General features: G+C 45.2%; 1 protein-coding gene across 1 annotated transcript in view; it reads left to right on the forward strand.

The window, feature by feature from the left end:
* The window catches only part of LOC311310674 (transmembrane protein 132C), a gene marked incomplete at both ends in the record, with an annotated part of 153,212 nt that overhangs the window by 92,921 nt on the left and 32,726 nt on the right, over nucleotides 1–27,565 (forward strand). The window contains one exon of the mRNA XM_084440183.1: nucleotides 19,007–19,193. Coding sequence (XP_084296309.1) covers nucleotides 19,007–19,193 — 187 coding nt within the window. The remainder of the gene's footprint in view (nucleotides 1–19,006; nucleotides 19,194–27,565) is intronic.

Here is a 27,565-nt window from a genome sequence, read left to right on the forward strand (position 1 = left end):
ATGCACCAACCTCACCTCCCCACCCCCACCCTCTCTTCCACCCCCTCCTCTCCATGTCCCCCCTTATCACACACATCTTCTCCCCTCTCCCCCAACGAGGCCCTCAACCTTGTAACATCTAACCGCCCCACCACATGCTCCCTAGACCCTGTTCGCTTCCTGTTTGCATCCTGCCTGATGGGCCGGTCCTACCAGGTGACATGGAGAGGGTTGATGTCGGAACCACGTAGTCTGACTACAGGGGTTCCACAAGGGTCTGTCCTGGGTCCTCTCCTGTTTTCCCTCTACACTACATCTCTGGGCTCTGTCATTCGCTCGCATGGCTTCTCCTATCACTGGTATGCCGATGACACCCAACTGGTCTTGACACCAGGCGAGCAGCAGCTTTTTGGACGGACGTTCCAGGGGTTTAATGGCTGACGCCGGGGCCCCAGCAAGGAGGGAGTGGCAGGAGTCTAGGCGGGATTTGACCTAGCCTGGATGAGCACCTGCGTCATTTCATCAGTGAGGAAAGGGCGAATCCTCCTGATGTTGTAGAGCATGAATCTGCAGGAGCGTGTGATGGATGTGATATGTGCGGAGAACGACAGTTGGTCATCCAGGGCCCCCCTAGGAAGTAATAAAGCTTTTTTTAAGAAGATATATGATTTAATAACATCTGAAACATACAGTATGGCACGGTTGTGTGTGCAGGTGATCTAAACATTTTATTGAACCCTACAGTAGGTTAGACACAACCAACAATACAAGGGAAAAGAGCTCTTCTGAGATTCAGGTTAATAGCATGCTGCAAGATTTGGGCCTAATGGATGTGTGGCAAGATTTGAATAGGTTTGACCTAGATTTTACTTTGCTCGACATGACTTCTATTCAAGGATTGACTACTTCCTCATATTCAATACTGACCGACAGAATTAGGGACTGTAGAATAGTTCAGAGGGATCTTTCAGATATATATATATCTATAACTGCACTTTGATTGTGCTCCAAAGAACACTATGTGGAGGTTAAACACTGGTGTGTTAAATAGCAGGGGATTTAGGGCTACAATGGAAGGAGAACTGAAGACATTTCTAGAGCATAATGATAATAGGGAAGTAAGTCCAGCTTTATAATGGGATTTTGCAAAGGCTTTTCTTACAGTAGGAAGAGAATCATCATTCAGACAGCTTTATCAAACAAGCTAAAGGCTAAAAAAATCCTTGAGCTGGAAGCTTAGGGACTTGGAACGGCTTCATAGCTCTATGGAAGATCCTTCTGTCCTCTTACAGATGAGAACTATTAAACAGGAAATAGATCAAATCCATGTTGAGGAAGAGAAGAAATTAAGATTTAGGAAACAGAGGTTCTATGAGGCTGGTGCAAAAGAGGCAAAATGATTGGTCTGGAGGCTCCGCAAGCAACAAGCTGATAGGTCAATTCATATTTATGCTGTGTTCACACTGGGCGGGGCGAGAAAATTTGCGCCGCCCAGTTCGCCCAATCTCGCCGCAAGATCAATGGGTCGCCGTGCGAATCCGCCGCAGAAAGTTAAAAAAAAAAAAGGAACTTTTGTGAATGTCGCCGTGCTGCGAATCCTGGCCGCCGTGTGACGAATCCTGAACGCCGCGCCACCGAGTTCGGCGATTTGCGCCGCCCGTGCCGCCCGCCGCCCAGTTCGCCCGAATTGTATTGACTTTCTATGTAAACTCGCCGCGCCGCAGGAAAAATTTGCGCCCAGTGTGAATACAGCATTAGACACCATACAACAAAGAAAGCTACAATCACAACAAATTCAGAAATAATTTTAAACATATTAGAAATCATTATACACCCAACCTGAGAAAGCTTATGAACAAAATATAGAACAGTTCCTAAATTCATTAGACCTCCCATCTCTTGGCAAAGAGCACAATGATACTACTCATTTCTGGAATCTCAAGTGAGGAAATAGACAAAGCAATCTCAGCTCTGAAGGCAGGAAAGTCACCAGGTACAGATGGATATCCACCAGAATGGTATAAAGTGGACATGGTGAAAGAAGTGAAAGAAGTATTCCAATTACAGAGCGAATTAGAGAGTCTGTCTATCCCTTAAGATGTGATTAGATGATTTCAGCTTCATAGAGAGGTAAAGGTACAATACTAATCGTAGGTTTAGACACTGAACCCAACAAGGCATTACTGCTCTATGTAGAATCCTATTAAATGGAGAACCTGATAGTTTTCATAATCTATGCCAATTATTTGATCTAGATAAACAAGATTTAGTTTGGTTCTTGCAAGCTCGACATTTTTGGGGGAAGGAGATCAAAGGGTCCAATTCTGATGTTTTCTCAAAACGGATACAGATTTTTATAGATGCTTATTAGGGCGTAAACAGTAAAAGGGCTATAGGCAAACTGTATAACGCTATTACCTCAATGTATAATAATTTGACTGATTATGTAAGGCAATATTGGGGTAAAGGATCTGGGGAGGGTTATATCTGAAGAGGAGTGGTCAACTGCTTGGGTCACTCAGTGTGCCACTTCTAATTCATCCATTTTGAGGGACTTTAGTTGGAAGAGCCTAATTAGATTTTTTATAACACCAAAGTTGACATCCAAACTCACTGGGTCCCAGCGCTCCCTCCCTGGCAGGACTGTGGATCAATACAAGCAGGCCATGACCACATATTTCGGCTATGTCCGTGTACCCAACCCTTTTGGGAAGATGTGAGTCGTCTAATGTCTAGAATATTAGGTCTTCAGACTGTTGTTTGACGTTCTTTACCTCTGAGTTATGCCTGAAGGTTTGAGTAAGAGTGATATCTATCTCCTCAGTAAGAGTGATATCTATCTCCTCAGTAAGAGTGATATCTATCTCCTCAGTAAGAGTGATATCTATCTCCTCAGTAAGAGTGATATCTATCTCCTCATTAAAAGTGATATCTATCTCCTCAGTAAGAGTGATATCTATCTCCTCAGTAAGAGTGATATCTATCTCCTCAGTAAGAGTGATATCTATCTCCTCAGTAAGAGTGATATCTTTCTCCTCAGTAAGAGTGATATCTATCTCCTCAGTAAGAGTGATATCTATCTCCTCAGTAAGAGTGATATCTATCTCCTCAGTAAGAGTGATATCTATCTCCTCAGAGTCTTTTTGGTTGCATGTAAAAAAAAATCTATTATTAAATGTTGGCTCCAGAAAGTTCCTCCTAAGTGGGACCTTTTCTTGGAGATTGTTAACCATATATGCGTACTGGAAAAAATGACTTACACCCTTTGACTACAGAACGACATTGGAGAAAAGTGGTCACAAAAAACATGAGTTAACTAAGCTGTGGCTTAGTGGTAGAGCGGGTCGTCCAGTGATTGTAGGGTTGGTGGTTCGAATCCCGCCTCCTCCTGTCCACATGTCGAAGTGTCCTTGGGCAAGACACTGAACCCCAAATTGATCCCAATGAGCAGGCTAGCACCTTGCATGGCAGCTACCGCCATTGGTGTGTGGATGGGTGAATGAGAGGCCATTGTGAAGCGCTTTGGATAAAAGCGCTATATCAGTGCAGTCCATTTACCATATTAAACTGGTATTTTACTCAAAGTTATTTAAAATCTAATGGGCAAATCTTTGCACATGTTTCTAGAAAATAAGGGAAATATAATTCTGATTTACAGCAGCATTCAGAGAAAAAGCCCTCCTGGAATCTAATATTGCAGAACACCTGTTTCTTTAGCAGATATTGGATGTAAATAGAAGCTGTAATTAAGAGTAGCTGACGCACTGTAGTGAATGTTGTTTGTATTGATTTCCCCCCAACGTTCTCTAAGCCATGTGTTCTAGAAGGTAGCTGTAATAATAGCTAAATAATGTCTCTACCCCCCTTGCTAGTGTGGTTGTTCTAAATGTTAGGATTCTCATAGATTAATATCAGGGTTAAGTTCATTGTCATTAGTTGTAGTTGTTATATTCACAACATAGATCAGATGGGGACTTATTTAGGTGGATTGATCATGTTATATAGATCATAGTATGGCTAGGTTCTATGTTTTCTAGCCATTAGTCATGCTCTTAGATGGGGAGTCTGTGAGGTTGAGTCAGAGCTGATCTCTTCTGTGATTGACAGTGAGACAACGCGGAGAGACGTCGTGACGTAGGGATCTACAGTATCTGAGTGGTTTGGACACACGCAGCCCAGGTCTGCGAAGCTACTGATGCTCTGGATTCTGCATTCACAGCCTGAGATGCACTTTGATCAATAGCCTCAGTCCGAGCACGAAGCAGGGCGAATGTAACACAATGATCGAAGTTATATATATATATATATATATCTACATCGAATCCTTTCATTTACTGGGCCTGCAAACGGTAGCTGCAAACGATCGGACAGCTTGCGAGTCAACAGGACGATCCTCTGAAAATGTAATTTAATGTAATTTATTGCTTTATAAATGTTCTTAGCTGGTAGACAAACATACTCCAGGAGCTTGCTCCATCGCCTTGTTGAGAGGGGTCAGGGAAGGATTTTTACAGCTCACTTATCTGGCCCCCGGGTGATTACTGTTTTTTTTTGCTTCCCTCTGGAATATGTAGGAGTGGGTCGTATGCCCACCTCCCTTGTTCTCTGTAAAGCGCATTGTGTTGCCTCTGGGTAATAAAGCTTTGATTGATTGATTGATTGATTGATTGATTGATTGATTGATGATATGCGTGAGGCACAGGCGAATGAAACACAATATTCATAAGTTACATAATGTGTCGTATTACACTGAACATTTTAGTAAAAGTACAAGGGGACAGACATTTCACATTTACAGGAAGCATCTGCCGGTTAGCAGTAGCCCTTGGTAAATATACAAATCTTATATTCACAACATACTGTCGATCCGATGATTCCTATTAGTAGTTTGATCATGTAGGCTGGATCAGAGTGAGTACGCTAGTCAGGTATGGATATAAATCCCATCTGGATGGGGGTCAATGGGTGGTAATTCTCTGCGATGACGCTAATCGACTCCAAATTGCTCAAAACTAGATTCTGTGGGCTGAAATGAATCCAATAATGTCCGTCTCTTGACATTTGGTCAAGTTTACGGACGGCTACAGTAGATCGACGGCCAATATCATTCAACAACGGTACTTGATGATGACATACATCAAGAGAGAGGGATGCCAGGTCCACTGCACACTTGTTTTTGAATACCACATGCACAGTAGCTGTTAAAAAACAAATAGCACACCGTATAAAGATGCTTATTCTCAGCCAGTTACAGTAGCCAGGCTAATCTCCACATTCAATATCGAAGCACTGATTGATAGTTGAATGTGAGTTGTGTCGATTACTGTGGGCAAATAGGTTCTCTCTACACATAATTATTGTATTCACACAAGTATGTGTGTGCAGTCGTCTCAATGGATTATCACTGTGTGTTCCCCTCTCTACCAGCCACATGCATGGCTCATTAATAGTGTTTGATAGGCTTATATTCCCATTGTACTTTACCATTGTCAGTTTTTGCTATCTCAAATGGGAAATTAATTTCTGCCTGCGCCTCTGTATCCCTAATATTACAAAGGAAACCTTTAGCGGATGGCTTCTTTTCACAAAGCAATTCAATATTTATTTTTGGTGAGGGTTTAAGTGGGATAAATGAATGGCAGCAGATGTGCCATAAATCACTGGTATTACTTTAAAATCTTGGAGGAAATGATATGGCAGCATGAGGGATGCTTTGGTCTCTTTGACATCTCCACAATTTGATTTTAGAAAACACTTTGATGTGTTTGGAACACAAATATACAGCATATTCATATAGAGGAAGAGAGGGGTAGCGAGAGAGAGAGAGAGAGAGAGAGAGAGAGGGGTGAAGAGAGAGAGAGAGAGAGAGAGAGGGAGAGAGGGAGACTGACAGTTTCATTCCTTTACCCTGCATAATCACATTTATTATTTGCCTCTTTGCCAGGCTGTGGCCTTGTTTGCTGTGAGAAGTTTGTGTCGGAGCTCAGCGGTAGCAACAACATGTCTTTATTACAAGACTTTTGAACCTCTGTATCGTGGAGGATAGCAGCATTTTCCCGGAGTGAATGTCAGACAGGTACGGCTGCTCACGGACCGCAGTCTAAAGACACTTACTAATGTTGAAGAGTGACCTCCTCTCCCTGGCGGTCTCAGGTAGCGCCACCACTCGGCCGCTAGGGATGAAACGATAACCGGTATAATGATAAACCCGTGATAAAAATCTATTAAATTGATCGTGATGAAATTATCGTTAAAACCGTGTTTGAAGTTAGCAACAGTCTCTATGACGCATATGTTAATGTTTATGCAAAAAAAAGTTCATAGTGCTGCTAATTTTATTTGTGGTTTTCAATATAAAAGTGGTTGAAATGATTTCAGTGTTTGTATCAGTATTTTTAGAAAATTTTCAGCACATTTTACAATACCGCGATAATACTGGTAACCGTGCTAATTTTGGTCACTATAATCGTGATATGAACTTTTCACACCGTTACATCTCTACACTGTCTGCACTGAAGTTCACTGATGCCGTTTTCCAGTGACGTGGTTAATGGTAAATGGACTCGTACAGTAGCACCTGTACAGTGATCTCTCATTCACACATTCACACACCAACCCAGATAGCAAGTGGATCTGGGCCATTTACAGGCCAGATCTGGCCCTTGTGGCTTAGTTCCGGCCCATATATGGCCCAGAATCATTACACATCCGCTTGCTATCTGGGAATGGCAGCCAGCTGCCATGTAAGGTGCTAGCCTGCTCATTGGGGGCTCAGCGTCTTGCCCCAGGACACTTCGACGTGTGAACGAAAAGAGCCGGGATTCGAACCGCCGACCCTACGATCATTGAAAGACCCGCTCTACCTCCTGAGCTACAGCCACCCGTTGCTTTGCTTCTCATCATCATCATCATCATCATAACCTTTATTTAGTTTCTCTGGAATACAACTGATGGGCAGGCCTTCATTTTCAACGTAGCCGAGATTACAAAACAAGCAGCAACAATAAAAACAATGTCATACAATAAGATGTCATCAGAAATAACAATATAATTTAAAATTAAACACAAACCAGTACAGATAAAGAATATAAAATAGATCAACTTGTGACAATCAGTAGTCAGTCAGTCATTAAAATCAGCTACTAACAGAGGCAGGAATGTGCAAAACCAGGGCTTTAAACTGCCCCTACGAGGGCAGAGAACTCATTTAAACTGCCCCTACGAGGGCAGGGAACTAATAACTGTTATAACTAATAACTGTTATAACTAGCGACATCACCAGTTGTAAGACAACTTGTACTGTAGGCAATTCCCAGCATGCACTTGGCACTGCCAGCAAACTGGAAACATGTTGCGCTGCTGCAACACGATAATCCTTTTGACACATCCTCCAAACTATTTCTGTTCCCTGACAAATGTAGCTTCCCGCTGGTTCCATATTGAGATCTCTCAGATCATTTCAGCGCGATGTCTTCACTCATCAGCTTGTAGTGGAGGAGAAATACACCTTTTCTGCAGGCAGGCTTATCTCTCCAGTGGCCACTAAGCCTTGTATTTCACTCTGTAGCCGTGAAGACCCGGAGCATGCAGCTCGCTCCAACTCGGTGACATTTATCACTATTATTTTCATTCTCGTCCGCCTTTTATTTGACAGTGTTTCAGCGGGGGTATACATCTTTTCTCCCCCTCACGCTATCTCTCTTTCTTTTCTGGACAAGCTGAATTGAAAAGGCCCATTGGGTATTGGTCTCAGCGGGTACAAAACTCACCCATTCGCTCTCTCTCTCTCTCTCTCTGTCGTTCTCTCTTCGCTCACTTTTTTTCTCCTCGCTCTCTCTCTCTCTCTCTCTCTCTCTCTCTCTCGTTCTCTCTTCTCTCACTCTTTTTCGCCTCTCTCTCTCTCTCTCTCTCTCTCCCTCTCTATTAATGCTACTGCCCTTCTCTTTTCCTTTCGTTTTCATAGACAAAGTTTCGACTGTTTTTTTCTTTCACAAGGACCAAAATACACATTCTCAGATTCTTTAACTAAAAATGATGTACAGTATCCATGGTAACGTAACATCTCGGCTAGGTCTAGACGCTCTCTCTTCCTCCCCTGTTATATTGTTATCCGTTTCCTTCTTACCGCCAAATGAAATATTTCTTTGTATTGTTTTTTTCCTGGTTGTAGTGAAGCAGTGAGAGGTTTGGTAGGCCGGTAGGAGGAACACAGCGGCCTGCATACTTGCTCAGTGAACATCTCTGGGTTTGCGCTCCCATGCTGGCGGGTAGATTGGGTTTCAAGCTGTGCCCCCCTCTGACAACTCGGGCCTAACGAGAGCGTCTCCTCCGGGTTGGGGTGCGAGGTGGTAGCCGGCGCGGGCGAATACACTCCAGGCTGCCCGCCCCAGCTGCTCAAATGAAATCCCCTGTGATGCGTTATTACTGTCATGGCTAACCATTACATTACATTGCATTACATTAGAGTCATTTAGCAGACGCTTTTATCCAATGCGACTAACAATAATTGCATTTAATATAGGAAGAGCCAATGTAGTACTACTTGCCAGAACTCACATGTGCATCTACTTTCTAAAACAAGTGACTAAGAGCATAATCTAGTGCTGAAGGCAAAGTGCAAGAATAGCAATCTAAAGTACAGTGCAATACAATACAATAAGTGCTTAGGCGGGAGGATTGTTGTAGTACTTCTTGAAGAGATGAGTTTTGAGCCTGCGACGAAAGATGGGCAGCGACTCTGCTGTCCTGACGTCAGTGGGCAGTTCGTTCCACCACTGCGGGGCCAGTTTGCAGCTTGCAGAGTCACATTCTTAAAGAAGGGGGCAAAAGTAAAACAAAAACGACGCTGACTGGTTTTTGGAGGAGCTAGTCGAGCTGTTTGACAGCTTTCTTCTGGCCCTCCGGCTTGTGAGGAAACAGTGTAGTATATTTTTATACTGTATTGCATTGATCACATCTGTATTACTCTCATGTAGTAATCATGTTTATAGAATAATGAATAAACTTCATATTAGTTTGAACTGTGTTCATTCAAGGCTCAACAGAGGGCCTTTGTCTTCATCTCTGAGTCAGCGTGGTCCTTTGTCTATAGCTAATGGATGATCCCATGATCCCAGGAAGTACCCAGCAGCCCCGGTGTCCGAAGGGGGGCAAAGGTCAGCTGATACATTGACCATTCAGAAGACTAGTTGGATCTTTTGTGACCATATTTGGTGTTGATGAACATTCTTTGTATGTAAATGTGTTTGTCATGTGATTCCTGGCTTGTGGCCAGGTTCAAAGATGCAGCCCCTCCATGAGAACTTCAGTATCGCCTTAAGTTTCGACCCCTGAGTTAGGCACGCTCAATACATTGTTAATTCGACCGTTTTTGGCATCCTTGAAGTTCTGTTACACACAAAGTCTGTGCATTTGAAATACACTGCAATCGTTTTGTTTACATTTCGCGAATGAACTCTATTTTAAGGCTGCCGAACAATAGGCTGTGTTTTACTGGCAGGTTTTAAGCAGCGCGTCGCTGCACACATCTCTCTCCAGACGAGGAGAGAGCGAGAGAGACTGTACGCACGGTGAACGAGGAGGGGGTGGAGAGGGATGGAGAGAGGGATGGAGAGAGGGATGGAGAGAGGGATGGAGAGAGGGATGGAGAGAGGGATGGAGTGGGGGATGGAGAGAGGGATGGAGTGAGGGATGGAGAAAGGGATGGAGAGAGGGGTGGAGTGGGAGATGGAGAGAGGGATGGAGAGAGGGATGGAAAGAGGGATGGAGAGAGGGATGGAGTGGGGGATGGAAAGAGGGATGGAGAGAGGGATGGAGTGGGGGATGGAGGAGGAGATAGAGAGAGGGATGGAGAGGGGTGGAGTGGGAGATGGAGAGAGGGATGGAGTGGGAGATGGAGAGAGGGATGGAGTGGGAGATGGAGAGAGGGATGGAGGGGGGGATGGAGAGAGGGATGGAAAGAGGGATGGAGAGAGGGATGGAGAGAGGGATGGAGACGGATGGAGAGAGGGATGGAGAGAGGGATGGAGAGAGGGATGGAAAGAGGGATGGAGAGAGGGATGGAGAGAGGGATGGAGTGGGGGATGGAGAGAGGGATGGAGAGAGGGATGGAGAGAGGGATGGAGGAGGGGATGGAGAGAGGGATGGAGAGAGGGATGGAGAGGGGGATGGAGAGAGGGATGGAGAGGGATGGAGAGAGATGGAGAGAGGGATGGAGAGAGGGATGGAGAAAGGGATGGAGAGAGGGATGGAGAGAGAGATGGAGAGAGGGATGGAAAGAGGGATGGAGAGGGATGGAGAGAGGGATGGAGAGAGGGATGGAGTGAGGGATGGAGTGAGAGATGGAGAGAGGGATGGAAAGAGGGATGGAGAGGGATGGAGAGAGGGATGGAGTGAGGGATGGAGAGAGGGATGGAGAGAGGGATGGAGTGAGGGATGGAGAGGGATGGAGAGAGGGATGGAGAGAGGGAACGTCACCTGGTGGCGGAGGGCTGTTTGCATATTAATGACCGTCGGTGGCTTTGCTTAGAGTCGGAGCAGATGATTGGCAGGAAGCTCTCAGGAAGCAGGTGAATGGCGCTGGGGAACTGTCGATTGGTGTGGTGTTCCGCGTGGCTCTCAGCTGTGTGTAAGCTGTGTGTAGCTGTCTTGTAAATGTAAGTCATTGGCATGGTTTTGTTTACATTAGACCCGTATCGTCTGATTTGTGTAGAAAACCACTGTAAAGCAAGATGATGTTTGATGTATTGATTCCAGAATACAGGTTATCTTGTGTGAATGAGGCTTGTCCTCTCTAAGTAAATAAAGGGCTGTGTGTGTGTGTGTGTGTGTGTGTGTGTATGTGTGTGTGTGTGTGTGTGTGTGTGTGTATGCGCATGCACGCCTGTGCGTGTGTGTGTATGCGCGTGTGCGCTTGTGCGTGTGTGTGTGCGCGCTTGTGCGTGTGTGTATGCGCGTGTGCGTGTGTGTGTGTGTGTGTGTGTATGCGCGTGTGTGTGCGTGTGTGCGTGTGCGTTTGTGTATGTGTGTGTGTGTGTGTGTGTGATGTATTTGCCTGGTATATTGCTGTTCTGGCTGGGGGAACAGAGGAACTCCAGGTTACTGTTTTCAAGCACCGCTGGAGCCCTAAATCTGATTTTTCTTTTTTCTTTTCTTTGCCTTTTTCCTTTTTCCCAAGTGCTGTTTACAGGAGCCCACCTTCCCTGCCGAGCGTCAGCGTTGTGGAGTGAATGTCTCCAGTTCTACCTGCTCTGTGTAGGACATGTCCATGTCCACCTCCATCACTGGTCTTCCACATACCAATCCCCAGCTAGCTGTGCGCCGTGGCAAGATCCCACAAAGAGCTATGACTCTGGGCTTACATGTCTGACTTTGACCCCGTTTACACCTGGCATTAAAATGTGTTTTTGGTGATCAGATTGCAATCTGATCATGCTAAACCACATGAAAGTACAGGTGTAAATGCGCCCAAAACGTTTTGAGGACGGATTGCGATCCGATCGGCCAAACCACCTCCAGAGGTGGTCGGGGACGCATTTCGACCACATTTAATAGAAGTGTAAATGGAAATGCGTTTTTAATCCACATATCAACAACGTGGGCGGAAATACGTAGCCGTTGGAACGCGCCGGTTCCAGACCAGCAAGGAGCAGGCTTCCATGGCAGCTAGCAAGAAAGCATTCAAATGGATCCTGGTCAAGGTTGGAGTCCAGACGAGACAAAAGTGTCTACTCTCAATTTAGTCAGACGAAAATATTCAAGAACAAACAGGATGTGACGTTCGATTGTCAGCTGGACAGAGTCGATCGGATCTCAAACGGATCAGGTTGAAGGTAATCAAAACGCATATTAATGCCAGGTGTAAATGTAATCAGGCTAAATCATTATCTAGATACAATCTCGATAGGAGACACATTTTAATGCAAGGTCTTTGTGTTCTGTGTTTCATCATTTAGATGTATAAATGGAGCCAAACATGTAGGCGACTTCAAATATTTTTCAAATTAAAAATGACATCGTCCCACACACACCACACACTTTTATCCGCTTTATTTCTTGTATTTAACGTTTTGGTTAGACCTTCGTCAGGACAGCGGTTTCAATGGGACAATGGTGGTTTGTCCTGATGAAGGTCTAACCGAAATCTTAACAGAAATAAAGCAGAGAAAAGTGTGTGTGGGAGTATGTCATTTTTAATCTAGACTAAGACTAAGGGGATTACTTCTAGCACCATTTTTTGAGAGTCTGTGAGTCGATCTCTTCACTCGTACACAAATTCAGCATTTTTGCCAGACAGAGCTGAAGTCATGTTACAGCATCACAACAGTACTGGGTATTATCCACTTTATTTGTATTTCTACAGAGATCTGTTAACCAATACTACAAATGTCAACCTACCGTCCCTCACACAGACACACAGACGCACACACACACACACGGGTGCACACACACACGCGCACACGCACACACACACACACACACACACACACACACACACCACACACCACACACCACACATCACACACCACACACACACACACACACACACACACACACACACACACACACACACACACACACACACACACACACACACAAACACAGAGAGACAGCTTTGTAAACCCCATCGGTGAGTGAGCAGACTCAGAAGCCCCTATCACATCTCAGGGAGATTAAGTGAGGGTGTCACACTGAAACACTCGGTCCGACAATAAAACAATACAGCCAATTTCAATTACTGTATGTGATTCCTCCAGAGACAAAAGATCGAGTTGAATCACCACATTTTGGATTGCTTTGTTTTGTACAACAGTTTATATTCTGTGACATTTAAATGTGTCTTTCTTTATCCTCCTTGGGGCTTAAATGTAATACTACAGCTAGCACTAACCACAAAGGGATGTTGCGCAACCTTCAGTGAAGTGCCTTTGGCTTTCACTCAGACAATGAGAGCAAACAACACTACACAATGATACAACTGCAAGGTACATGTAGTCTGAAAACAAGCAAATTGTATTAAACTAAAGTATTGTTAGTTTGGAGAGGCTATGGGCCCCCACACATTGGCATTTTGGAATTTTTGTGCCACTTACAAGTATGTTTGCCATGAAGAATGTGGAGAAATTCGTGAGCGTTGTGAGGAGATGGTGAACGATAGCAAAAACTTGAGATGCTGAGGAAACTTGTAGAGAAAATAGTAGTCCTTATGATGAGAAAATAGTCTACATTTTGCAATCATTCATTGTCCGCCACCCGATGAAATATAATGATTTGACCCCTATGCGTGCGTGGTGCTACGGCCCCCTCACCCTGTCTGCTGTTCCTTCGTCTGTTGGTTTCAGTTGCAGGATGGCAGGTAGGGGGAGGAGCCTGATTAACGATGGGGCACATGGCAGGTAGGGGGAGGAGCCTGATTAACGATGGGGCACACCTATCACCTGTGTCCTGGTCCTACTATACACTGTATAAGCCGGGCCTTTCCATTAGTGGTCTCTCTCACCGCAATTAAGCACATTTTAATTATGGTTTAGTAGCCATTTATCCTTATTTTACACCACTGACCACCCATCCACCCCTACACACCTTATACTGACCACATCCTACTGTAATTTTGTGAGTATCTTCAGTTCATAAATATGTTGTTTTCCTTAAACATCCTTTAACGTTAGTGTGTGTCCGTCACATGTACCAGAGCCCACCACTGGGGGGCGCTCTCCACAATTCACTTTCTCCATTGCCAAGTACATTTTTCTTTGTAAGCAAGAACATCTCAACATGTACAATACAACATGTTGAGCAACATCTCTGCGCATGTAAAATACTTTGTATCTAACATCCTGGGACTTCTGGCTTTGGCCTCAGCTTCACCACATCTAAGCAGTTTAGGGATCATTCTCAGTCCAGGGCCAGCTGTGTGGAAGTCCTCCAGTGGCTCTGCTTAGTGTTGAGCTAATTCACCTCAATGCCACGCTGCAAGGCAGGGACAGGGGCGGACTGGGGAAATAATTGTCTTTGGAGCCAAAGAAGAACGATTCAAAGTCAGCGCACAGCTACAACCAGTAATTCTAAAAACCACAAACAAAGCCAAACATCTTGGTGTAGTCATGGACATTAAGACAATTACAAAGTCAGCCTACTATCACCTGAAGAATAATGATTAAAGGATTTGGTGTGTTTACAGGTCACTCTAAAAAGTTGATCAGACAGCTGCAGCTGATTCAGAACGCTGCTGCTCGAGACCTCACTAAGACTAAGAAAGTGGATCAGGGCCAGAGCCACAAATGAAAACAAAACTTTGAACGGAGCCAGCTCCCTGTGTGGGGGTGCTAGAGACACGGGGTTTGGACTGGGGGGTGCGGGGGGAGACCCCGGAGTGCACCACATTGCCCCCCCCCCCCGGCTTTGACCCGAGGGGGGCGCCACAGAGCCAGCCAAATACACCCACCCATTCACCTCCAGTCATTTTTACCTCCTCCCCAGCGAATCACAGGTCAGGTCCAGGAGCCGCCCCAACACGGGCCGGATGACCATTCACCTCCATTCAGATTTTTGGACTAGAATACCAGACTGCTTTTCATGAAACTCGTGGAGGGGTTCTAAATTAGCATGGGCTAATTAGCATGGGCTAATTTAGAACCCATTTAATTCTGGCGCAGAGCCACGAAACGCATTCAGGGTCGGAGGTCTGTGCTCTCTGAAGACCGTTTCTAGTTTTTATAATGCTTTGGACTAGGAGCGCTATCACTTATCCCTGTCCATTTACGGTATCATAGCAACTAGTTCTGATACCCATTGGAGCAATCAGTGACTGCTCATTGAGTCCATTGTAGGCAGCTGGAACACTGGTGACTGGGCTCTATTAGAAGCAGTATTTCTATTGGCTGGCAGCTTGGATCATTATTTTATGTTAAAATTAGCCAAAATGTCAGTTGGGCCCTGTCACGGTGTGTCCAGGACCCGATGGATACCAAATATGTCTCCTGTAAAGACGACAGTGTCCGTAGAAAGTCCGGCCAGAGGAACAGCTGACAGCCAAGGGTAGTTTATTAATGTGTAAGATATACAGGAGATACATTTAAATGCTTATATTCTTACAAAAATCTTACATACTGCAGTTTAAAAATTGAGAATTGTCTGGTGGTTCATTTACTGAGGCCAGGTGGTTCCAGTAGAACTTAGAACAGTTCTTGTTGTACTGTAGGCAAACTTCATACTATGAACATTTTAAGTTGCAATTTTAAGCACATTTTATCCTAATCTGGTCTACTGAGTCACAGTGGAGTGCAGTGAATGGTACTGTATGAGTCACAGTGAAGTGCAGTGAATGGTACTGTATGAGTCACAGTGGAGTGCAGTGAATGGTACTGTATGAGTCACAGTGAAGTGCAGTGAATGGTACTGTATGAGTCACAGTGGAGTGCAGTGAATGGTACTGTATGAGTCACAGTGGAGTGCAGTGAATGGTACTACTGTATAAGTCACAGTGGAGTGCAGTGAATGGTACTGTATGAGTCACAGTGGAGTGCAGTGAATGGTACCACTGTATGAGTCACAGTGGAGGGCAGTGAATGGTACTACTGTATGAGTCACAGTGGAGTGCAGTGAATGGTACTACTGTATGAGTCACAGTGGAGTGCAGTGAATGGTACTGTATGAGTCACAGTGAAGTACAGTGAATGGTACTGTATGAGTCACAGTGGAGTGCAGTGAATGGTACTACTGTATGAGTCACAGTGGAGTGCAGTGAATGGTACTACTGTATGAGTCACAGTGGAGTGCAGTGAATGGTACTGTATAAGTCACAGTGGAGTGCAGTGAATGGTACTACTGTATGAGTCACAGTGGAGTGCAGTGAATGGTACTACTGTATGAGTCACAGTGGAGTGCAGTGAATGGTACTGTATGAGTCACAGTGGAGTGCAGTGAATGGTACTGTATGAGTCACAGTGAAGTATAGTGAATGGTACTACTGTATGAGTCACAGTGGAGTGCAGTGAATGGTTCATACTTGTAGAGATGATTGTTTTACTGGCTTGTCTGCTCCCATCAGTACGTGATCAAGGTCTTCAAATGATCCCCATTCTGTACACCTGTGTTTCTTAGTCTTAATTCTCTAGTCACAACCTCTCCTCCTGTCCTTCCCTTCTCTCCTTCCTCGGTTTCCTACCTTCCTTGATGGGATGGAAATGGGATGGTTTGATTTCTAACTCATTTGCTTAATTAGCAGAATATCTGCATGTCAAGGTGAAGCTCAATACTCACTTATAGTCATATCACTCTGTCTCAGATGCTCCATTTAGTGGAAATATAAAACCTTATAAGTATAAATTATACATAAATAATATCCACAGCCGTTATTAAAAACTGCTACCCTTGATTCTGTAGGGAGGGCAGTAATTGATATTTCTGAGTCATAGAATTGAAATGATACTTTCTCTGTGGAGGAATTGCCTGAGAGCAAACTGTGGGGGGTGAACAGTATCGATGTTTGAGCTCAAATACTATTCAGGTTAGTCCTGCAGATCCATAGCGTTCATTATTTTGACCAGCCGTGTGTGTGATGCTCGCCAGAGGATCATGTTGGCAGAAGAGGAGCGAGGTACAGAAGGAAAGTAGGCCACTTCAGCTCAACACTGACACGTACTTCTCCTCTGTACTGTATGTCTGCCCGCCTGGTGACGGCAGAAAGTCTTATATTCTAGTAAACCGGGGCGTCAAACGCCATTTTTGTTTGGGTGTTGGCCTGAGGGCTTCGTTGTTTTTAACCTCGAACCTGCGTCCGTTTGGTCAGAAGGCTGTGGTGTCGTTACGTAAGGCGAGATTCCTCCACCGTGCCTCTCTGAGGTGATCGCTGCGCTGTTATGAACTGTGACAAGTTATTTGATTGTCATTTTAATTATTTACACTTAGACTACCTCTGTTTCTTAGAGGAAGTGGGTTGTAGTGCTCCGGCAAGCAGGAAATCGCTCATTCTCTCGGAGCGAAAAATAGATTCTATCTAAACGAGGATGTAGTGTGACTGAGCCTCAGGAAAAGAAGCAAAAACGGAGTTGCCGACCAGCGTATCGATGATCCTGGATTATTCATTGTGTGCCTGTTTTTTGAATAACATCCATAATTGAGAACATGATACTGTATATTTGAAGTTCCACACCAGGCTTTTTTGTGTTCACCAGAACAATAAAAAAAAAAATGTCATAAAGAAAAATGTGTCCAAAAGGCATCTCTTCAAAAATGAAAAAGCCTTTATCAAAAGCGGCTAGTTCATAGTGGATATATCAGACCAAGGTTTCGGCCAGCTCAGGGCTTTCGTCAGGGTATGGTGATATATAAAAAAAAATTTGAGATTTTTTTTTTGTGGGGGGGGGACGACAAAAAGTGTGTTTTATACAGCTGTGAAAGTAATTCAGCCTCTCCTCTTAGCCTGGTCTGTGCATTAGGATGGAATATGCGCCTTCCGTTAGACACGCCGGCGCCATCGTGTATATTTTCCTCCCTGTCTCCTGCTCTCTCTCTCTCTCTCTGGCCAGCCGTGCCTTAAAGAGATGCTGTTTTGTGCCGGCGGCCCAGAGACGTTGTGTGAAACGCGTTGGCCCTCAGCCATTCCGTTGGACACAGGAGACGCGCCGAAACAGAACCAGCCGTTCCCCATCCTCCCACTCAAGAGGAAAGATGACCTTTCACCTCCGGGCTATATTTAAACATTGAGCGCCAGAGAATTATAGAGCCACGGGGAATTTAATTATCAACACTGTCCATTTGTCTGGCTTAATTCAGCCCTGCCGTATATCCTTTCATACTGCTAGGACATAATACCGTTTATTTACACCCTGTCTACGCCGAACAAGGGCAGTGGTGACGAACCCAGTGGTGTATGAGTGGGGGAAGAATATTGTGCTCTAACGTTATGCCAGTACAAGTTTTTGTGATAATTCTCCTGAATTGCAATATCAAACAAGGACATATACCACAGAGTTGACATTTTTGAAGAATCGCAGTTTTTCAATTGCCCCAGATTTTTGTCGCTAATGTACTCCTTTGGCTGGGCAATTTTTTGCTATTTAGCTTGTTGATTGAGATCATAGACCTACCAGTCCAACCCTGCCTCTGTCTGTTTCTGTGTGTACTAGCTAGTCTAACCCTTGTTTCTGTGTGTACTAGCTGGTCTAACCCTGCCTGTCTGTTTCTGTGTGTACTAGCTGGTCTAACCCTTGTTTCTGTGTGTACTAGCTGGTCTAACCCTGCTTGTGTTTCTGTGTGTACTAGCTGGTCTTATCTTGCCTGTCTGTCTCTGTGTGTACTAGCTGGTCTAGCCCTGCTTGTCTGTTTCTGTGTGTACTAGCTGGTCTAACCCTGCCTGTCTGTTTCTGTGTGTACTAGCTGGTCTAACCCTTGTTTCTGTGTGTACTAGCTGGTCTAACCCTCGTCTCTATGTGTACTAGCTGGTCTAACCCTCGTCTCTGTGCGTACTAGCTGGTCTAACCCTGCCTGTCTGTTTCTGTGTGTACTAGCTGGTCTAACCCTGCCTGTCTGTTTCTGTGCGTACTAGCTGGTCTAACCCTGCTTGTCTGTCTCTGTGTGTACTAGCTGGTCTAACCGTTGTCCGTTTCTGTGTGTACTAGCTGGTCTAACCCTCGTCTTTGTGCGTACTAGCTGGTCTAACCCTCGTCTCTGTGCGTACTAGCTGGTCTAACCCTCGTCTCTGTGCGTACTAGCTGGTCTAACCCTCGTCTGTGTGCGTACTAGCTGGTCTAACCCTCGTCTCTGTGTGTACTAGCTGGTCTAACCCTCGTCTCTTGTGTGTACTAGCTGGTCTAACCCTCGTCTCTGTGTGTACTAGCTGGTCTAACCCTCGTCTCTGTGTGTACTAGCTGGTCTAACCCTCGTCTCTGTGCGTACTAGCTGGTCTAACCCTCGTCTCTGTGCGTACTAGCTGGTCTAACCCTCGTCTCTGTGCGTACTAGCTGGTCTAACCCTCGTCTCTGTGTGTACTAGCTGGTCTAACCCTCGTCTCTGTGTGTACCAGCAGGTCAGAGGGGACTGTCCAGAGGGTTCTCCAGGTGGACCTGAAGGTGGACAGTTTCCCGGACGCCGTGGGCAGCCGCTGGATTGGCTGGCAGGTGGAGTACCCAGGCAGCCACGCCCCCACGCCGGAGGCCGAGACCGAGATCCGGTTGGCGCAGGAAGACCTGGGGGGCATCGTGCCCCTCGCCATGGTGAGTGGCGCCGGTCACGGGCACGACACACGAACAGATGGCAGCTGCTCTGATTAACACGATGTTCACTCAACGCTTCTAGGCTGACAAAGACAATTGTCTTCAGTTTGATTAAAAATGGTATTGGTTTATTTTGTAATTCGTATAGAGCGTATTTTGACGTTTGCTTGAAAATGTAATCGTTGGATACATTAGAAGGGCAACAACTAAGGTTTGTTCGACACATAGAATTCACTAGTCCCGATGATCAGTTTGGAAAAATAGCCAGACAATTAGCAGCCCTTGTACAGTACATTCGAAAATCTTTCTCCTGGATTCCTGTTTAACTACATTCCTACCAAGCCCTTGTCTACACACAGTTCAATCAATCAAAGCTTTATTTGTATAGCGCATTTCATACCCAGAGGCAGCACAATAGACACTAGACCGACATGAAAGCATGTACAGTGGCTCTACTGTTAGCTCTGTTGGACCCCAGTGAGTGTTTTGGCGTAGGGGCTAGAGGGAGTAGAGAGGGCAGAGAGAGCGGCGTGTATCGGCCCTCAGCGGGCCCCTGGGTGGGGCCCCGAGGCTGTTGTTGGCCCGGGGGCAGACCTGGAGCTGTGTGTCTGTTGGAGACGGACTGAAGAGGCCCCGTCCACAGATCACATCCACACCACTGCTGTGAGGATTCACCAAAGCACCCCTAAAAACATCATAGACCCCCAATCCCCTCCACCACCACCACTCTCTCTCTCTCTCTCTCTCTCTCTCACTCCATCTGTCTCTCTCTCTCTCTCACTCCATCTGTCTGTCTGTCTGTCTCTCTCTCTCTCTCTCTCTCTTACTCCATCTGTCTTTCTCTCTCTCACTCCATCTGTCTCTCTCTCTCTCACTCCATCTGTCTTTCTCTCTCTCACTCCATCTGTCTCTCTCTCTGTCTCTCTCTCTCTCTCTCTCTCTCTCTGTCACCTCAAGCGCTTAAATGTAATCACAGAGATTTACTAATTTGACTTAGATCCAAATTTAAGATAGAAGATAGAGATCAGTTAGACAAGACATCAATTAGAAAAAAAAGCAGGAAGTGCCGTATCGATGTCGAGTGCTGTGATACTGTACCATTCGCATTCATCTGAAAACGCTCTCCAGCTCTGCGTCTGTGATTGGTCCTCTGCAAGCGGCCGGGCCGCCTCTGGGCGGAGTCTTCCTCTGCTCAGGGACACTGAATCACACGGCTCTCTCTCTCTCTCTCTCTCTCTCACACACACACACACACACACACACGTGTTCTCAGGGTAATTGGTGTCATTGTATTCCGAGGCCCAGCATACCTGTTAACGTCTTTTTTTCCCATGTTCCCTCAGCAGTGCCTGCCTACACATGGGCTGTTTTCATCCACACAAATAGGATAAAGGTCGATTCTTTTCACAACGTGATCTTTTCACAGCACTTCTGCTGGGAGAGAGAAAAGAGACTCTCTGGCAGGTCAGTATGATCACACAGGGCCGGTATTTGCAGAATCGTAGCCGCGCAGGTACAGTAAGTACAGTATAATGGCCTGAGATGTATTTCTGCTCGTCAGATTCGCAGGACTGGCTGACTCCAGACTTGGGAACTGAAGTGCTTTGTAGCCTGAAGCCCCGTTCTCTAAATAACGAGTCCTAACCGTGTCTAGTTTTATGGCGAGTCATCAGTGTGCATATTCTGACAGCGATAGGAATTTATAGGCGAAATCAAGTCATAAGGGGTTTTCAATACCGGAAGATCCATCTTAATTAGCCTGCCGTTATGATCATTCGCTAAATTTGACTTAGGCAATTATGGGTAGAAATGTTGGAAGACCGTTTTTCATTAACCAAGACAAATGGATTTTTTATACGTTATGACAGACGACACGCGTGGATAGACTGAGGCCCGTGCTGCTCTGTCATGCCTTGATTCAGTAGGCCTACAGGTATTCCCCTGGTGAGAGATATCAGTAGGCCTACAGGTATTCCCCTGGTGAGAGATATCAGTAGGCCTACAGGTATTCCCCTGGTGAGAGATCAGTAGGCCTACAAGTATTCCCCTGGTGAGAGATCAGTAGGCCTACAGGTATTCCCCCGGTGAGAGATATCAGTAGGCCTACAGGTATTCCACTGGTGAGAGATATCAGTAGGCCTACAGGTATTCCCCTGGTGAGATATCAGTAGGCCTACAGGTATTCCCCTGGTGAGAGATATCAGTAGGCCTACAGGTATTCCCCTGGTGAGAGATATCAGTAGGCCTACATGTATTTCTCTGGTGAGAGATATCAGTAGGCCTACATGTATTTCTCTGGTGAGAGATATCAGTAGGCCTACATGTATTTCTCTGGTGAGAGACGTCATTATTTTCTGCAACGTGCTTCCCTTGTCCGTGTGCCATTGTGATTGTGGTCTTCCCTGTCCCCTGGGTCGCCAAAATACAAAGAAACTATGGGGAAGTGTGCATGAAGAGGAAGAGGAGGAAGACGAGGAGACAATGACAAATGCATGAGGGTGTGCTCATGAGGGTGTGCTCATGAGGGTGTGCTCATGTATTTGCCTAGACCATAATTTAGAACTTTAATTAAAAATCTCTTAAAAATCATGTCACAGCACAATGCCTGTATGCATTAGCATTTTTATTCTGCATCCCCCGAGGCTTGAACTCTACCCACCATGTGAGAAGCCATAGATGGTTTCACACTGATGAGCAATCAAGGGTTGCATGTAAATGTCAAAGGTGTATGTGGAGGTTTCATCAGTTTCCACAAAAGGTTTGTTAAAGGCATCACAAGGGGTGAAAAAACAAAAAAACAACCAAAAACTAAACAATTAAACTAAGGCACACACTCAACAAGTGGAGAAAAAAAGACAAGGCTTACAAACGTACAAGATGGCGCAGGTAACACCAGGGACAACGCACAGCTACAGCAAATAATGAACAGACAAAGAACAAGAGGGGAGCTACATGAAGGCTGTATATACACAGACTAACAAGACAGGTGGAAACCAATTAAACAATCAGTGGCACAGGTGTCCTCTCAATCCGAGTCAATTTAGCCTGTTGTAATTCTAGACCCAGTCCCAATCCCAGTCCTAAACCCTCACCTGGTAAAGTGGTTGAGTGCGAGAGGCTGCAAGGGCTGGAAATGGTATAAAAAGGAATGGGACAGCACTTGTGACACCACGTTATGTTGACGCCAAAACACATTTCTGACTATTGTGGGTGTGGGACTTTTTATTTAACTTTTCAATTTTACGTAATGTTTTTCTTGTAGGCCTACATGTAAATCAATTTTGGGCTGAGTCCAATCCCCTGTACATTATCACAACCCTCTGTGTTACCCTCAAAACATTTCTGTTCAACTTGTTGAGATCATTTCATTTTGTGGCCATAAGCTAACTACATTACTGCCTGTGATTCTTGTTTGTGATGAATCCAAAAATATTTACTCAAGAATGACAGCACACATTTCTGCACCTCACAACTCTTTCCATATTCATGTTGGATATCTCAGTTCAAAGAACACTGCACCGAAATGGGTGATTAATGTCATGCAGCTTTTAACTGGGGAATCATATGATTTAGGGCAACATAAATCGATATAATTTATAACCATAGCCTGCATATTTTCAAACAAATCAAATTATACAAACCCATGGGGATGATAGCCTATACGTAAAAATATTGAAACCAAATGCAGATACAGTAAGCAAGTTCAGCTGAAAACACATTTTGTTTTGTAACGGGAACTTTAGGGTTGGTTGAACTGTGTTTGTTTATTGGCTGTTCTTCAGGTAACCCCGTGTTTCACGTCACAACACTATGAACTGTGGGTAATTCCCTTAGTTCCCTTATTCCCATAAGTGCAGACTTACGGTAAGGGGGCATAAAGGGCTCAAAATGTGTGGCTGAGAAAATGTGTGGCCTCTTGCACTTGACGATTTGAGAGTGGAACAACCCTAAGCCCTCAAGCGCTTAGTCTGTGGCCCAGTCCCAATGTCCACCCTTGCAGACTCGCAGACTTAAGGGCGCGCTCCCGCGAAGACCGCGAGGGCTTAGGGGTGTCCCAATGTCAACTCGGCAAGTGCGCGAGGGCTCTCCGGCAGCCATTTTGAGCCCTTTATGGCCCCTTCCCGTAAGTCTGCATTTCTGCAGACTTAGCCCAAGGGAATTACCCACAGTTCATAGCGTCGTGACGTGAAACACGGGGTTACCTGAAGAACAGCCAATAAACAAGCACGGACATATCAACCAACCGTAACGTTCACGTTACAGAACAAAATATGTTTTCATGTTTTCAGCTGGACTTGCTTATCTGCACAAGTAGCCTTATAATAAATTTGGTTTCATTATTTTTTAAGTATGGGTTATTAACCCCATGGGTTTGTATAATGTGATTTGTTTAAAAATATGTAGGCTATGGTTATAATTTACATCGATTTCTGTTGCTCTAAATCATATGATTGCCCAGTTAAAAGCAGTATGACATTAATTACCCATTTCGGTGCAGTGTTCTTTGAATTGAGATTTCCAACATGAATATGGAAAGAGTTGTGAGGTGCAGGAATGTGTATACATAATATATTATCATTCTTAAGTTAATACTTTTGGATTCATCACAAACAAGAATCACAGGCAGTAATGTAGGATCGATGCGATCCTACTAACAAATACTGGGTTGGGTTGATATTTGATCGCAGATGCGATCGCATATGACCACAAAATGAAATGATTTCAAGTTGAACAAATGTTTTGAGGGTAACACAGAGAGTTCTGATAATGTAAAGGGGATTTGACTCAGCCAAAATTAATTTACACGAAGGCCTACAAGAAAAACATGTACAATTTACAAATTGATTTAAAAAAAAAAGCCCCACGCCCACAATAGTAAGAAATATGTTTTCACGTCAACGTAATGTGATGTCACAAGTGCTGTCCCATTCCTTGTTATACCAATTCGAGCCCTTGCAGCCTCTCACACTCGATCACTTCACCAGGTGACGTCAATAAGTCTGTGAGGGCTCAGGGCTTGAGGGTTTAGGGGGGACATTGGGATTGGGCCTGTGAGTCCGTAAGGGTGGACATTGGGACTGGGCCCTAGGGTCCGCTATTGGGGCGGGTATGCCAACAACAAAGTCTCTGATTGGTGGAGACATTGCTGTTGCACTATAGGATTGTGGGAAGTCTATTTTTTTCCTGTATGAACAGCAGTAGTTTGAGGGGTCAAAATGAGGACAGACTTCAAAATACTGTCAAAAATTGTTTTTGAGATAAAATTCAGAAAAATGTCACATTACATCTACGATGTCATGATTATTGGAGATGTATTGAGCGAGTATTTGCACTAGCTGCATATAGTACTGTTTACAGTCAAACATTTTGATGCCTGTGGGCTCAATTTTTGATATGTCAAAAATGATCTCATTTGTGGAGGACAGTCTGAATATGTAGTTTATCAATTGGGGGGTCAATACAGTTTTCCTCCTGCCAGCTCAAAGCATATATACGTTTCTGTTCACTCGGGCCTACATTTGGGTGGTGGTTGCAAAGTGATAGCAAATACGGCTGATTTGTTATGACATGATTTGTTTTAAACTTTAGACAGTTGTGTAGCGCCACCGTCAGGACTATTGGCCCAAAATGCCAGTTGAGGACTTCTGGGATAGAACTGGACTGTGTGCAAAGTTTGGTGATTTTTCACACATGGGAAGTCAGACTTCCGAAGAGGAGGAGGAGGAGGAGGAGGAGGAAGAAGAAGAAGAAGAAGAAGAAGAAGAAGAAGAAGAAGAAGAAGAAGAAGAAGAAGAAGAAGAAGAAGAAGAAGAAGAAGAAGAAGAAGAAGAAGCCCCAGCTCAGAATATAGTGAAATACAAGCCCGTCTATGGAAATAAGGCCCTCTGGTTCATCCTTACTGTCGTTCCTAGATCTTGATTGAAATCCTAAACTTTAGTTTGAAGCCTGCGGACTCTGATCAGAGGCTTCCCAACGCCGGCACATCAGATGTCTTTCTGCGCCGTTTTCTACTCCAGGACCTTGCCTGTGCTTCCTCTCGACATGTTATCAATGAGCCCACCTTCTCTCTCAAACACACACACACACACACACACACACACACACAGGCACATGTACCTGAGAGTGCGCTTGTGTGATCTGCATGCGACGGTGCGAGAGGCACCCTGGAGAGGACGGCCGGATCTGATTCCTTGAGATCACTGTGGTGTGAAAAGCCCACAGAAAAGCGCCCTCCTGTCAGACGTGGTAATGTCTGTGTGTGTGTGTGTGTGTGTGTGTGTGTGTGTGTGTGTGTGTGTGTGTGTGTGTGTGTGTGTGTGTGAGGAGGGGGAGGGGGGACACGGTTGCAGTTATATAACAGAGCAGTGACTGCAGACATTAAACCTGTAACAGAGGCGCGACACAAAGGCCCTCCCAGCTGTGTGTGTGTGTGTGTGTTGGGGGTGGGGGGGGGGGGGGGGGTTGGGCTCCCAGCTCTCTGTGCAGGGACAGAGGAAGCAAGGCAATGTGTGTGTGTGTGTGTGTGTTGGCGGGGGGGGGGGGGGGGGGGGGTTGGGCTCCCAGCTCTCTTTGCAGGGACAGAGGAAGCAAGGCAATGTGTGTGTGTGTGTGTGTGTGTGTTGGGGGGGGGGGGGGTGGGGGGGTGGGCTCCCAGCTCTCTGTGCAGGGACAGAGGAAGCAAGACAATGTGTCTGTGTGTGTGTGTGTGTGTGTGTGCGGGTATGCGTGCGCGTGCGCGTGTGTGTGTGTGTGTGTGTGTGTGTGTGTGTGTGTGTGTGTGTGTGTGTGTGTGTGCTGCAGTAGAATAGATCTGCCTACTGGCCAGAGAGCCAAGTCATTGTTGTTGTTCCCCTCAGTGATGTTGACAAGACAGACCGCTCCTCCTTGATCTCCTTAATCAAGCTGAGTGGGCCTCAGAGCCGACGCCCAAGGCATCTGTTGACACAACAGCTCAGTGGCTGTGCTAGAGAACATTCTTTCATCTGTAATAAGCACTAATTAGTCTAATATGCCGGTTTGTCTTTTGGCGTGATGGGAAAACCTAATTGTGAGTCAGACAGAAATAATTCCTCGCATTGAAGTGGAATCCGTAAGTGACCATGTCATGTAAAATAGATAATCATTATTACTGTAATAATGGGAGGCTTATTCAGGGTGTTATCACATTTATGGCTTATTTCCGCAATAGCTCGTCGTACCCATTCATTCATTTATGGTCTGCTTTAAATTACCGTGCCCTTGCTGTAATTGATTATTACAAAAAGGCTTTTTTATTGCGTTTCCCGAGCCAAGTGATACGCTCCCCCGTGGGTGACACCTCTGGGAGAGGTATGGGTGTTTGAAATATGAGCTCTCCTTTTTCTCCCTTTGAGGAGAGGTTCCTCTTAAGCGCTGTAGCAGGCAGGCCCACCTGCGTAGCGAGACTCCCGGGAGGGCTGGCGGGTTTGTCAAGCCAACATTTCTGCAAATGCAGCAATTATTTCCAAAAAAGCAGAAATTGAAATTTCTGGAAATGTTTTTACCAGAAGTGTCAGAAAACACCTCAAAACACTTTAATTACCTCTGCCCAGGGCGAAGTCCAGGGGAGGTTATGCTTACGGTAGCGTCTGTCTGTCTGATAGTCAGCAGGATCACGCAAAAACGCCAGACGGATTTTCATGAAACATGTTGGAGGGGTGTAGCATGGGTCAAGGAACGGAATGGCTCCCTTACATTTTGGAGTGGATCCGAATCACGGGATGGATCCACAAATTATTTTTCTCTTTCGTGAACAAATTGGCAGAAAGACCAGACCAGCGCACCAGTCATTGTTGCTCTGACCACGTGTTACTGAAGTATTGAACTTTAGCTGACTGCACAGGAACTTTGTAATGTTTAATACATCCCTGGCTAGTTAGCTTCTAGCTATAAAATAATTGAAAGCATGCTGGGCAGGATTAATTCAGCTAGCTAGCTAGCTATTTTGCGGGTATTAGGACCGAAATAATTTAATCATGGCGTGATGTCAAAGATCAATTGCTTTTAGTTAGTTATGCTCGCAGCTAGCTTACTGCTATCAGTCCTGTCACAGGGCTGCCATTTCAGCCTATTCTCACGATCACACGTCACACTTCACAATTCTCACTCGGAGAAATGACCAACCCCTAAATGCTAGCATTTCAATGTTCATGGGACCCTTATTTTGAAATTACTTGAAGAAACACTATTCTCGCCTCCCAGTCATCCTTTGTGTCCAAAGAACGCTACTCAAACCTACCTAGCAGGGTGAGAGATGGCTAAGTGAAAAAAATCTCACTCCAAACTTTTGGTCAAACTTGGCAACCCTGCCTGTCATATTTAGCTAGCTAGGTAGCTGAGATACATCAGACAGC

This window comes from Borostomias antarcticus, assembly GCF_949987555.1.
Source record: "Borostomias antarcticus genome assembly, chromosome: 6".
Classification (NCBI taxonomy): Eukaryota; Metazoa; Chordata; class Actinopteri; order Stomiiformes; family Stomiidae; genus Borostomias; species Borostomias antarcticus.